The sequence below is a fragment of the Prionailurus viverrinus genome, chromosome A3, assembly GCF_022837055.1.
Source record: "Prionailurus viverrinus isolate Anna chromosome A3, UM_Priviv_1.0, whole genome shotgun sequence".
NCBI lineage: Eukaryota > Metazoa > Chordata > Mammalia > Carnivora > Felidae > Prionailurus > Prionailurus viverrinus.
In genome coordinates this window covers 38,695,100-38,710,345 of record NC_062563.1, presented here as the reverse complement: position 1 = coordinate 38,710,345, position 15,246 = coordinate 38,695,100, and the positions used below count along the sequence as shown (strand labels likewise).

The window sequence follows — 15,246 nt, the reverse complement described above, 5'->3', positions numbered from 1 at the left end:
GTGTGCCACTACTATTCTCGTTTCTGACCAAAGTAGAAATTTGAGATTACCCTAGTTTCTTCCCTTTATCTTATTTTCTATACCTGCAGCTGCCAAGACTTGTTGATTCTACTTCCTAAATATCTCTGTAATTCCCTTTTCTTCATTCCATCTACCTCTTCCCCAGTTTAAGCATAAATATCTCTTTCCTAAAATATTATAAGGCTTTTGAAATTGTCACTTTGCTTCTAGTCTTGAATTGGAATTTTATCTCTTACATCTACTAAATTCTCTAAAGTTCTTCATTCTCTTCTCTTCCTTCCTCTTTTTTCTCCATAGACCTTCCTTGGGAGATTTCATCTACTTCTATGGCTTTGATGTTGATATGCTCAAGATATTCTAAAGATCCCACAGTATCCACACTATCCATATGGGACTTTTCTCTGAGGGTCTAGACCTTTATATCTATCTGCCAATTCTCAACCTCTCAAAAAAAAAAAAAATTGGCCCCTTTCCCCTCCAATTGGATCTTTCTTCTCTATTCCCCATTTCAATGAATTCCACAGCCTTCTTTCTGCCCAGCTGTCTAAGGCATAAACCTAGGTGTGGTCTTTGATTTGTCCATTTCCCTAATTCCCCAGGTCAAGCCAATCATCCCTGACTCCATCTTCTTTAACATCTCTTGGTCTTATCTCTTACTACCACTCCTATTATAACTACTACCCTGGTCTTACCCCAAAGTCTCATCTAGCTTTTTTGTTTGTTTGGTTTTTTGTTTGTTTGTTTGTTTTTAAGCTGGATTTCTGCATCAGCCTCTTAACTGGTTTTTTGGTCTGTGCTGTCCTCCTGCAATCCCTTCTTCATAGGCCAGTGAGCATGGTCTTTCTAATCTGCAAATCTGCATTCCTCTGCCTGAATTCTTTCAATGCCTACCCATTGTTCTTATAATAAATATCTTTGGCTTATAGAAACCCATTATAGTGTGGTCTCTACTTGCCTCTCAAACAATCTTTCTCCCCACATACTCCCACTGTCACTTACAATAGTCCAGTCATTGGAATTCCTCAGTTTCTTGAATGTACAATGCTTTCTCTTACCTCTTTCACACCATGGTTTCTTTCCCTATGTTCTTTACTTAGCTGTGTTCAAGTCTCCATCATGTGGAATGATCTATGCCCATAATCATCATAGTATTTCAAAGCAATTTTTAGAAAAAAGGAATTCAGGGCATCATAAATCATTTGAACCGATTTAGAAAACATGTTAGGGAGATTCAGGCTCTTTGCAGATAACTGAATATTTTCCATGTTGTCCTGATAGCTCTGTAGACTTTTGTGGGCTATCAAAAGTATCTAGCTTGGGTTCTAAATTGGGGTGTTTTTGCACTTCAAGATGCATTTGGCAATGTTTGCATGCATGTTGGATTGTCAAAGTGTGTGGTTGGAGCACTGGGTGTTGTATGGAAACCAATTTGACAATAAATTTCATATTTAAAAAAAAGTATGTGGTAGAATGCTAATTCACTGATATGAATAGAGGCCAGGGATGCTTTTAAAAATCCTACGATGCACAAGGCAGCATCTCCCATCAAAGAATTATCCAATCCAAAATGTTAAATGGTATTAAAGTTGACAAACTTCGACTATAATGAAATTACAGTTTCATATTTCACTCAGGCACACTTTTCTATTCTAGAACAAAACATAAATAATACTCATCTTGCAATGAGAAGACCAGCATTCAGTCCTATCCAAATGCCTTTGCTCTTATATTTTGATTTTTTCATTTCTTTAAAATGGTATTTTAGGAGCACCTGTGTGGCTCAGTTGGTTAAGCATCTGACTTCGGCTCAGGTCATGATCTCCCAGTCTGGGAGTTCAAGCCCTGTGTGGGGCTCTGTGCTGATAGCTCAGAACCTGGACCCTGCTTCGGATTCTGTGTCTCCCTCACTCTCTGCCCCTCCTCCACTCACACTCTGTTTCTCTCTCCTTCAAAAATAAATAAACTTAAAAAAATTGTCTTTTAATACCTATCTCATGGGATTGTTATAAAAATTAAATACAATAATGTCTGAGAAAACCCTTAGTTCAGTATCTGGTGAATAGTAGTTAGTTGCTCAATAAAATACTTAAAAAAAAAAAACAAATCCAACACATAGGGTATGGGGTTTACGGGTGGAGATGAATAGAATTTACCCAAATGGTTTCTGAGAGCATCACTCGTTTTAGGATCTGTACACGTATCACCACTTCTGAGAACATTTAATAGAAGAATATGCATTGACAAAGATCCAAGCACGTACACATACATACTTTTTGTTCTTCTCGTTCTACGGCTGCGTTGCACTTTTCTATTCCGCAGTTCCTCAGAAAGTCTCTGAAATAGCCAAATAGGGTTCCAAGTCCATATCCCAAGTAAGTGAAAACCATAACATGAAGAGGTGCTTCCTCAAAGGATTCAACAATTGGCTTATCGTAAAAATGTGGTTTCCCATTTTGCTAAAACACAAAAGAAAATAGAAGGTTAGTTCTCTTCTATTGCAATAAAATATAATACTTAAAACTTCGGACTTTCAAACTTTTAAATTTCAAAGGACATGTTTAAGATCATAAAAAGTGCTTAGAGAAAAGTGGAAATTGATCATTAAAGAGGGTAATCAGAAAGTTACATTTTATTTTACAACCCCCTAATAAAATAATTGATTCAGGCAAAAATTCTCAACAGATGCTAAATCCATTAGGTGAAAAGTTAATGAGGAATATGGTTTTTGCGAGATGCCAAAGTATCACCCCATAGGTTACCCCCTAATCACAAGTCTGAGGTTACTACCTTGACCAGGTGATCAGATTACATCACCAATGTTGGAACAAGAGCATCTGTGCTCTTACCATAATGTAATACTCAATACTCTAATGATACATTTAACCTGAATTTAGTCAAATGTTTATATCTAATATTAATTTCACAAGAAACATCAGGATCAGGATAAGGGAATGTGGTAAATGACTTCATGAGGAAACAATAAGATAATCCACAATGTGCACAGCAAAGGAAATTATCAACAAAATGAAAAGGCAACCGATGGAATGGGAGAAAAAAATGTGCAAACCATATATATGATAAGGGGTTAATATCCAAAATAGATAAGGAACTCATACAACTAAAAAATTCTTATAAACCATGTTTAAAAATGGGCAAAGGAGGGGTGCCCAGGTGGCTTAGTCGGTTAAGCATCCAACTCTTGATTTCAGCTCAGGTCATGATCTCGCGGTTCATGAGATCGAGGTCTGTGTGGGGCTCCGTGTGCTGACAGCATGGAGACTGCTTAGGATTCTCTTTCTCCCTCTCTCTCTGCCATTCCCCCATTCATGCTGCTCTCTGTCTTTCCAAATAAATAAACTTAAAAGAAATGAGCAAAGGACCTGAATAGACATTTTCCCAAAGAAGATATACAAATGACCAACAAGTATATGAAAAGGTGCTTAACATCACTAATCAGGGGGACGCAAATGAAGACTACAGTGAGACACCACCTCACACCTATTAGGGTCTGGGTACTCTCAAAAAGATAAAAGATAACAATCGTTTGTGAGGATGTGGAGAAAAGGCAACACTTGTACACTGTTGGTGGGAATGTAAATTGGTACAACCAATATGAAAACATGCAACCCATATGGAGGTTCCTCAAAAAAATTTTAAAAATAGAACTATCACATGATCCAGCAATCCCATTTCTGGGTATATATCCATAGGAAATGAAATCAGTGTCTTGAAGAGGTATCTGCACCTCCAAGTTCATTCCATCATTATTCATGAGAACCAAGACACAGAAACAATCTAAGTGTCTGTAGATAGATGAATGGACAAAGAATATAGAGTACTGTGGAATACTATTTAGCCACAGAAAGGAGGAAATCCTGCCATTTGCAACAATATAGATAAACCTGGATGACATCATGCTAAATGAAATAAGCCAGACATAGACAAATATCGCACAATCTCATTTATATGTGGAATCTAAAATATCTGAACTCACAGAAGCAGAGAGTAGAATGGTGGTTTCAAGGGGCAGGAAGTAGGGGAAAGGGTGAGATATTGGCCAAAGTACACAAATCTTCAGTTACGAGGTGGATAAGTTCTGGGATCTAATGTGCAGCATGGTTACCACAGTTAATACTGTATAGTATATTTGAAATTTGATCAGTGTATCTAAAGTGTTTCACCACACACAAAAAATGGTAACTAGGTGAGGTGATGGATATATTAATTAGCTTGACTGTGGTAATAATTTCACAGTTTTTACATGTATCAAATAACATTGTATATACAGTTTTTATTTGTCAATTATACCTCAAAAAGCTGGAGAAAAGAAGAAAAAAGGGGGAAAAAGGGTCTGTGGTGGAGGGGACTTTAAGAGACACAACCCAATGCTGTGTGTGTTCTTTCATTGGATCCTATTTTCTTGTTGTTGTAAAAGCCTGGTTAAAAATACATAATTTGAACAACTGTGTAAGTCCAAATGTGGCCTGGGTATGTATCTTATTAAGGAGTTATTGTTAATTTTGTTAGGAGTGACAGTAGTGTTATAGTTATGTGGGGAAATGTTTTAAACTTTATAGTGTATGCTGAAGTATTAGGGGAATGAAATGTTATGACACCTGTAATTTCTTTCCAAATTAAATACATATGAAGCAATTTGGGGAAAATGTTAATAACTATTCAGTTAGGTAGAGGTTATATGAATGTTTGTTATTTTTTAACTGTGTGTGTGTTTGAAATTTTTTATAACAGAAAGTTATAGGAAGTATTTCTTTATATTAGGTGTCAACATTCCAGTGGAAAGTCACTTTTAGTACCAAACCATTCTGATTCCTGCTTAGTTGATTTGTATATAGTAGCATAATCAATATTGGCTCAATGGATTAGTGAGTAAATTATTCCTAAGGATAATGTTTAATTACATTTTAGTCTTTAATAAATATTTATACATTCATTCATTCTTTCATTCAACAAATATAATGCAATGCACAGATTCTGCATTTCTCAATGAGGACTGTTTTAACTACTTGGAATATATAACTTTTAGTGACTTACAGGAAATTGTCTAATGCCTACTAATATTTAATGCATTAATTTAATTTACACATATATATTTAAATGATGCATTATATGACATCATGTTAATTGGAAACATTCTTTTTGCTACTCTCATAATCTCTGTTGTTACTACCAGCACTGTTTGATTCCATCAACACAGTTTTCTAGAACATGTCACCTTCCTTTCCTCTATGTTGCTTGAGCTGCAATGTTATAGGATCTCTATGTGACTTAGTCACTGGAAGTTTTATCCCAAGCCACAAAATATATGACAATCAAAAAAATCTACCTGTAGGGGCCCCTGGGTAGCTCAGTTGGTTGAGCATTCGACTCTTGATTTCGGCTCAGGTTGTGGAACTGGGCCCCATGTCAGGCTCTGTGCTGAGCATGGAACCTGCTTGAGATTCTCTCTCTCTCTCTCTGTCTGCTCCTCTCCCCCACTCGTGTGTGCTCTCTCTCTCTCTCTCTCTCAAATAGTAATAATAATAATAATAATAAATGTATCTGTAGATGAATATTTCTCATCTCCACATAACTTGTTTTTAAAGCAATTTAAAAAATCTTTTTATAATGACATTGAACACTTAAATTGTTACATCAAAACTCCATGAGATATTATTCCTTGCCTCCTTATTTATCCATTATATCAGGTTACTTTTCTAGATACCCAAAACTAACATGGATGGATGTTGCTCTTGTCTCACATGTCTTCCCCAAACATTACCTGGTGGTCTCAAATAATGACAGTGAGATAGCATTGCTTAATATGAGGTCTTGAATGAGAGGTTATAATCAATGTCCTGTATTTGGGATTACAGAGTATTCAGTGGGTGCCAACTGTGAGCTGACTATATGCTATGTTCTGGGGATACAAAGATGAACAAAACAGACCAGGTCCCTGGCTCCTGATTTCTTGACCTCCTTCTCACTATGTCCTCACAGCAGTCCTGTAGGTCTGGTGGACAGCTGATATTACTACTGTAGTGCCAGTCTTTGGCTCCTTTCCCTGGCTCTATTCTGTGTTTGACCTTTGGACTGCATCTGTCTCCTGCATTTCAAGTGACCTCCTGACTCAGTTAGGAACCATCTCCTGGTTCCTTCCACATCATTGGGGCACACAATTAGCTTCCTTTCTTCCTGGATTTGTCAGAGTCCAGAAAAAGAGACTGAGATCCTCATGAGGAGGAGTTGATAAACTTTTGTGACTTGTTGGTACAAGGTCGAGGAAGAGGAAAATGAAAAGTATCTGCAAGGAGCATTATGGTATTGTTGATAAGAAGACAGAGGGAATTAGAAGGGGGTGCTGCTTATGGGGGAAGACAACGCTGAGTTGGAGGTGGTTATGGTTCTCAGAAGTGGGACTGTTTGATGAGCAGTTAGAGATGCAGGGAAAGAGAGAGGCCCTGGCTGAGACAGAGTCAACTACTATGAGGTACAATTTAAGCCATGATTGAAGGTGAATGTGATAAAGGATTAATTATAAAGAGAGAACAGTAGGTCTGAGACAAAATTGGGGACCATAGGGAAAGAAGGGTGAGTAAAAGGGGCCAAATACAGGTGACTTCCAGAAAACTGATTTAGTCTGCTCACAAATTAACCACTTTGGTTGATTTCAAAGATGGCTAAATTATGTAACCCCATGAAAAGAGATAAACTTCCAGGCCATCCTGTGAAGATCAGCAGAAGATTCTCCCTTTTTCCTTTCCTGGCCCTATATCCATTTATGAGCTCCACATGTGGCCAAATCAAGCAACACATTTCCCCTGAAATCCATGGGAACTTTCTGCTTACATTGGCTCTGACGCAAACCTGCAGTGCACACAATGGTCTACCTAGATGCAAATAACACTCTCAGTTGGGTGCACAGCCTGAGCTTGTGTAACTATTATTTTGCCCCTGTGACTTGTTCTGGAAGAAAGTTATAACATAAAGAAGAAATTTTCAACAATGCCCATCAGCTCCAACCAATATCAACTTTATTTTCTCTCATATAACTTGATTTATTTATTTTAATTTAATTTAATGTAATTTTATTTGGCAGGGAGAAAATGAGATATCTTGATGGAGAACAAAGTCACATGGAAATATATAGGTCTAAACAGATGGAAAGCAACTCATTTACTATATCCCTTTATTTAAAATTGAAGTCCATCATAGCTCTTGGGAAAGATTTCTCAATCTGGGATTGGATAGTTATTCTGAAATATGAGATTTTGTCTTTTCAAAGTAAATGAAGCATTAAAATATTGCTTAATAAATTTGCTGGCCAAATACTGACACAGCATGGTAATCTGTAATGTGCTTTACTTCTCTGTTCTAACTTTTCCTTCATAGCCTTGAAAAGAAATAGATCCTGAGCCACCTGGCCCAGAGCACCTGCTCATTTGGGACATTGTGACACCCTGAGGTTTGTTCACCCTGAATTCCTGTCACATCTGGAAATAAACAGGGTGCTGGGGCATGCTGGGAGGACCCACTTTTACAGATGACTAGTCTTCCATTCAAAGTAGCAGGTCTTTTGTTGGCTGCCTATTGTAGACAGTTCTAGGTTAACATCAGAGGGAATATGAACTCAATAAATACAGTCACTTTCTCCCAGAATTGTTAATGTTATGGTGTATGTGGGAGGTGGGGTGAGGACAGGAAAGGGAGTGAACAAAAACGACCACAACATAAAACAAAAAGTAAATGTCATAAAGATGCCACAAATGGAGGGACCATATCATACAGGGGGAATCAGGGATGGCTTCCTGAAAGAGGTGGAATTTGAGCCCAGTCTTAAAGAGCTTAATGGTAGACAGCCCTTGGACAGCCATGAGACTGCCAGGGTTCAAATCCTGGTACTTTCATTTGCTGACTGGATGACCTTGTTCAAGTTCCTTAATTTCTCTTGTCCTCAAATTCCCCAAGTGTACAATGGAGCTAATGAAGTTGTTTTGAAAATTAAATGAGATAATATATGCAAAGTACCTGCTTCAGAGTAAGTACTCATGAAATGTTAACGATTTTCATGAAATCTGAATAGAGAAGAGAGATGAAACTGTTAGACTAAAACATTTAGGAAAAAAGGGAAAGAATATGCATAGAGCCCTGGCCAGTACTTCTACACAGGGAGAAGTGGGAGGAGGAGAATCTTCCAGGAGACAGCAAATGTGGGAGGTTCAAGAGGGAGGAGAAGAGGGGAGTTGGGACACTGGAGCTGAGGAAGACCATTGCATATGTGGTGTGCTGGTGAAGGGGTGGGACAGACAGGAAGTGGTGGCATTGGGTACTAATAGTAAGGGGAGCTACTTCTTTGGGAATAAAGAAACAGCATATTTAGGAATTTAAGAAATTACCCAATAGATTAAGGATAACTGGAGATAAAGGGAAGAGATAGTATAATTCTCAGAACAGGGCCCCTGAGGGGAATGGGCAGAAGAGCACATGTGACTATCTTGACCAGAATGACACTGAGGGTCTCAGTAGCATCCCCTACGCAACCTCCTCAGAATTTTGGAAAGAAAGAAAAAAAAAACATGCTGCAGGCTTTTGTTTTGCTCTAGGTCCTTAGAGTGGGATAAAAAGGGATGAGCAAATCTGGAATCAAGTTAATTCTGTAGATTAAGCACCCACTCAGAAGCGAGCTTTTGTTTTCAGACTGAGGCAGTCCACGGAATTTGGCACATTCCATTATACTGTTGTGTTGGTCCATGGAAAGAAAAGCCAAGATGAGGATGAAGAGGCTGTCAGGTTTTGGTCACTAGGAGGGTAGGAAGTTTGGGAATAAGACAGTCTTTGGGATGACAAAATGCTGAAGGGAACTTCTAGCACCAGAGATAAAGAAGAGGGCCATCTTCTTTTTTGAAACAGGATGTATGCAGAATTTCCCACATTATGAGAGTTGGGTAGATAGTCCTGCGAGGTCTCCTAGGTAGAACACAAACTTCCAAGGATACTGCATTTTTAGGAATGAGTGTCTACCTACATTGTAATAGCTAAGTTTTGAGCAGAGAAACAGAACCACTGTGAATGATATGGAATAAGAGATAATTCTAGAGATGATGTTGTACTCAAATGTGGGAAATGGTTAAAAATTTATGGAAGGCGAGACTATTTCCACAGTGGTGCTGTGAAGAGCTTCCATAATCTGTCTTAGCAGTAAAACAAGCATAACTCATAAAAATTATAAAAATACAACCATTTAAAGTACCTGGAAATGGTCTTAAGGACATACAGCAGATGAAGAAATATTTGCTTACTGCTAGTGTGTGTGTGTGTGTATGTATGTGTGTATATACATATATATATATATATATATATATATATATATTCCTTTTTAAAAAAATTATCATCCCTAAGGTAGTAAAATTTAAAGCAGTTCCTTCTTCAGTAGAATCCTTTTACTTTTACTCTAAAATATTTGAGTGTCTTATTAATTCCAAAGTTGCCATTTATTTCTCTTCTAAAATACTTTGGAATGTCAATTATATGAATGATATAGCCCCAAAGCTCATGAAAGCAGAATGATACAGAAATGATGAGAGTACACAATTCTACCTTGTTTGGAAAGTGCTTTATACCTGAAAGTTGTTTGGGTATATCAAGAAATAAGTACATTAACCACAGCCTTATATTATGTGTTTGGTAGATTAAATGTTTAGAGATGCTTTATAAAACTCATATGTCCCAGTTTAGTCTATGTCCTAACATCTCATTACAAATAAGTGAGACACTTCTGCTTAGAGTATGCCATTTGATTCTATATGTAGATAGTCATGTTCAATTTGGGAGTAAGCACCTTACTAATAATTTTATTTCTGATTTTTAAAACACCAGGTATAATTAATCATTAACTACTGGCAACCCTTAGATTAAGATGTTCTACATGATAGAGCCAAGTGGAAACCTCTTATCTAGGGTAGTCCAGGAGGGTGGTTAGAGTTAAAGAAACTGAGTTGCTCAATCAACAAAAATTATTCAAACCGCTGAGATACACTAACATATGACAACTTAGGTTAAAATTATTTTTATACAGTCTTAAAACTCATCAAGCATCCAGTCTACCTAAAAGATTTTGTTATTGTTGTTTTCTCCTATTTCAACACTAAACCAAGCCTTATTAAGTGCCTGTGTTACCAAATACTCTGCCAGGAGACTGGATGTGCCCACAGATAGACTACAGGCTGACAGATGTTAACACAGGGAGATTTTCAGGGTACTGTGGGAACTGAGAGAAAAATGTATCTAACCCTGGCTGGAAGAGGTAGGCGAGGCTTCATGAATGAGAACACAGTTGACCAAGGGCTTGAAAGATGAATGCAGGAAGGATAAGGGCAGTAAGAATGGACAGAGAGAAAGATCCCCAATATAGAACTGAAAGCATCAGGTGAGATGCTCATCAACCTTTCTCCTGGACCACTGCAATCACTCCCTGGATGGTCTCCTTATTCCATCCTGACTCTTCAAATTTTCAGCGGCTTAGGTAACTTAGCTATAAAGTCCATTTATAGCAGTATTTCCAAAGTGCTCCCGAGAGATGGCCATTAACAAAAAGGGTTTTGGAAAGGCTACATACCTCTGTGTCTCTTAGGTATTGAAAGTCTATAAAAGTTAGAATATAAGAGCCATCTTTCTCATCCTTCAATGTTCTTCCCTATTGCTAGCACACAGCTTCCCATGGTAGGTGCTGACTAAAACTCACTGATTGAACCAGCTTATTGAATGATATCAAAATAACGAAGTGAAAAACCATTTAACTTTGAGAAATGCAGCACATGTATCAAATGTATTTTTTGCCTTTCATGCAAATCTACCTAAGCCATGACAAAAATTCTCTCTGGGAAGTGGTGGTTTCTAGCATGAAGCTAAGTGTCTTAGCAGAGAAATGACCTGCCTCAAGTTCTCTGATTTGCTTCAGCAACATTAAACTTTCATTCACAGCTTGATTTTTATCCCCTCCAAATCTTTTCTCATGAGGCTACTTTCCTGTGATTTCTTCAGTTATTACTCTTTTCCCTACTTTCCCTCTGCTGCCACTCTCCCTGATCTCCACTCCACATACATATATACCCTTTGTCCAAAGTTTGAGGCCCAGCTCTGGCTGCTTCATTTTGTAAAAAGATCCAGCATCGATGTACTCACTGCATAACACTGTCATTATACTCACTCCATCATATTACAATAATATTTTTAAAAGAGAAGTCATTTAATAAAAGGACAGAAAATAAAGGATCACTTGCAAAAACAATAGCTTTCATTATCTTGCACTCAGGCCTTTCAAATATTTCAAATATTTTAACCCCGTTGTTTTTCCAGTGTGGCAAAGGCTGGCTGTTCACCAAACCCGTTTCTCTTTCCTCTTCCTCCCAGCTGGGCTACATTTCTCATATCCCACCCCCATGTGACTGAGTGATGGCCAATGTGAAATGGCCACTTCCATGCTTGGCCCATAAAAAAGTCTATCTCATGGTCCATGGTCTTTCTCTTTCCCCTACTGCCCTCTGAATGGTGATAGCCAAAGTGACCCTGAAGCCACATATTGAAGATTGCAGAACTTTTGTTAGCCTGGTTCTCTGAATAACTACGTGGGCAGAGTCCTCACAACCTCCTCCTCCTCCAGTTTCATATCACTATCAATTAGACTTACTACAAATGAGAAATAAACTTCTATTAGGTTATGTCATTGAGAATTGGTGGCTCATTTATTATGACATCTAGTCTTATACTATAGGAATTCTTTTAAATTTTGTTGTTGTTGTTTCCAACCCTTGCTTAGATGTATTTGAGAGAAGTCTAAGAACTGAGTCATCCCTTGAGGAAACGTGTGTATCAGGACCCATCTGGACTGACTAAAATTCAAATTTAAATCTGGGGAAGCTTATGCCAGAAAATTCACTGAGTCAAAGATTCAATTCTTGATTTATTGAGCATCTCTGTATGTTAGGCAGTTCATGATGGGAAAAAGGATGTTACCTGATTTAGGCTTCAGTGACCACAGAAGTCAGAGAGACAAGATTATAAACATGGAACTTTTTCAGGGGATAAGATTTTTATATATTAACTACTCCAATCCTTTTTTCTAGCAATGAACAAATTACATTCTTGTGAGGTTAAGTTTGTTTTCCATTGTCTTGGCTTTTCCCTTTCACCACCTGAGAAGGTAGCCTGTCAGTCAGGGCAGCTCATGAAGACAGCCACAGGCTTCCAGAGGGTACATCCAGATTGGGAAATGAAGGGCTCAAAGAAAAGGGAGGATTGCTTGGAAGGGTGTAAAGAGTCCCTAGCAGAGTGCCCAGTGAATATCTGCTGTAGAGATGAGTGAAATGAGAGAGAGAGCAAAAGAGAGAGAGACCGAGAGCACTAACATTGGGAAAGGCTGGGAGAGGAGAGGAGGGCCTTCTGGGATAGGAGGACTAGCCTGGGCATTTGCTGGTGGGTGGAAATGAGAGGAATAGAATCTTGCACAGACCTCTGGCTGGACCTCGTGTGTTACCTACTTAGAGATGAGATGTATGGCACCCACTGGAATTGAATGAGCCTTCTACGGCAAGGTAACCTAGACTTTCTGTTTCAGATAGCAGTGAAAGAAAGGTGTGCCTTCACTGGGATGCCTGTTTATCAGAACTGCAGGAGGAACACAATGCAGAAAAACTTGGAGGATCCCCAGATCTAACCTGGGATGACAGCTGGAGAGGAGGCTCTAAAGTCAATTTGACATAATTTAACTAGGAACAAAATGGCTATTCTTCACCAAACTGCAGTGATTGCATTCTTCTGATACTATTTACAACCAGCTGGCTTACTTGAAGAACACAGAGCTTTTATTAAGTTATCCTGATAAACCAAAGAAAACAATGTACCAGTGATTTAATATCACTGAGAATCACTACCATCTATTATCTTCTTGATCAGTTATGTGTCATGTAAGAAGAGTGCCTCTCTCTGAGGTGCTCAAAGATTTTGTGGCCATGATCTTATTTATTTACATGAGATTCTTAAGAGGGAGGTGGTGGATAACTGTAGTAGAATTAAAATTATCTTCACTTAATAATAGAGACATACAGCAATTATGGGGAAATTAAGCAATTTTCCCAAGGTTATAAGGCAGGACAGGTCAGGGCAAAGTTGAATTTTTCAACTTTACAATAGCAAGATTGAAGAAGAGAAGCTTGAAGTTAGACCTTTGATACAGGATCTTTGGAACATATTTCAGAAATAAAATAGCTATAGGACTGAATCCTTTATCTTTCCAGGTAAGTACCAGTAGCTGCAAACACTCTGTGGGAAGGCTGCTACCATGTGCATGTACCTGTACTTGGAGTACCATTCAGGGAGTCTCTCTTATAGCCCATCTTCATAGAGTTCACAGGCTAATGGGGAAATAAAATATGCATAGAAAAACATAATATTTCAGGACTAGAAAGAAAGAAGTATTCAGTAGCAGCATCTAATCAAGTGTGTAGCAGTGGGAAAAAGCAAAAAGGGAGTCTGGTAAGTCATCCCATACTTATACATTTGTTCATTCATTCATTCAACAAATGCTGCTGTGCTAGGTTCAGGTGACATCATGGTGACCAAGAGGGTCACAGCCCCTGACCTCATGGTCTATATGTGTGCTGTCCAATACAATAATCTCTAGCCACACGTGGCTATTTATATTTAAAATTAAATAATTACAATTAAATAAATTTAGAGATTTAGATCCTCAGTTGCACTAGTCACTTTTCAAATGTTCCATGTGGCTAATGGCTACCTTATGGAAGGGAGCGGATATACAACATTTCCATCACCAAAAGAAATTCGGTTGTTCAGAGATTGGCCAATTGTGGCCTATAGGTCATATCGGGCCCACCAACTACTTTTATAAATAAAGTTTTATTGGAACACAGCTATACCCATTTGTTTATATATTGTCTATGGCTGCTTTCATACCATAACGGCAAACTTAAGTAGTTGTGACAGAGACTGCATGGCCCACAGAGCTGAAAAATATTTACTATCTGGCCCTTTACAGAAAACTTTGGGAACCCCTGGTCTAGATGGAAATATCAATACAGAACAAATACTTACCAAAAGGGAAATGCTGAATAAATGAGTGCTGTGGCATGGACAGACTAGGGATCTGACCTAGTTCAGGGAAAAAAGAAAGGCCTTCCTAAAGAATACAGTGTTTAAAATGAGATCTGAATAATCAGTAGGAGTTTACCAGGCACCATTTACCCAGTAGAAGAAAGGGCCTGAAGAACTGGGGGGTGGGGTGTGTTTGGCAGGCATAGACAGCACAGTGAGGGGACAGGCATGGGTAACTGTCATTTCTGGGAGGGGAACTCTATCCATTGTGTCTGCTGCTAGCACACCAGTGCCTAGAATGACATCTGATATGTAGTAGATATCCAATAAATATTTGATGAATGAATGAATGAACGAATGAATGAATGAATTGCCCAGGGAGGTTATGTAGAGCTTAAAAACAGAGTTTAGCACTGCAGCCTTGATCCTAACAAGGTGGCCACTGAGGAGTTGAAGAAAACCATGGCTTAAGAACCTGATCAGGGGCACCTGGGTGGCTCAGTCAGTTAAGCATCCGACTTTGGCTCAGGTCATGATCTCATGGTTTGTGGGTTTGAGCCCTGTGTCAGGCTCTGTGCTGAAAGTTCAGAGCCTGGAGCCTGCTTCAGATTCTGTGTCTCCCTCTCTGCCCCTCCTCCACTCATGTTCTGTCTGTCTGTCTGTCTCTCTCAAAACTAAAATAAAACATTAAAAAAAAAAAAAAGAACCTGATCAGATATGTGTTTTCCAAAGGGCCCTTGGAAACTGGGTGAAGAATGGATCTTTAGGAGCACCCACATTCAGTGATTCACAGGGATTTGTGGTCATGTGGTTGGTAATTTTAAAGTCTTTCCCACATCAAGCGTGGAAGATTTAATGAAGCAAACTTATTCAGTTGATTTTGAAATTTTGAATTTATCAAAAACCAAAAAGGAAAGAGTCACTTAAACTGCATGGGAATGAACCAACAACACAGGTGTGCTTTGACACCAGGTGAGGTGTGCACTGTGGTATTTCTTTACCATGCCAGGCAGCCAGTGACTCATAGGTGAGTTACAACAAGGGTGGGGCTTTTGGAAGGGCACAAAGTGTGGTTCTGGGAGTCATTTGGCTGAGTTCAGTGGACTGAACTTGGATTAC

The 15,246-nt window shown here is 38.6% G+C and overlaps 1 protein-coding gene across 1 annotated transcript in view; it reads right to left on the bottom strand.

Annotated features, from left to right (window-relative positions):
- Window positions 1–15,246, bottom strand: part of SPTLC3 (serine palmitoyltransferase long chain base subunit 3) — a 131,333-nt gene that overhangs the window by 98,985 nt on the left and 17,102 nt on the right. The window contains exon 2 of the mRNA XM_047854390.1: window positions 2,292–2,477. Within this exon, the coding sequence (XP_047710346.1) occupies window positions 2,292–2,477 (186 nt within the window). The remainder of the gene's footprint in view (window positions 1–2,291; window positions 2,478–15,246) is intronic.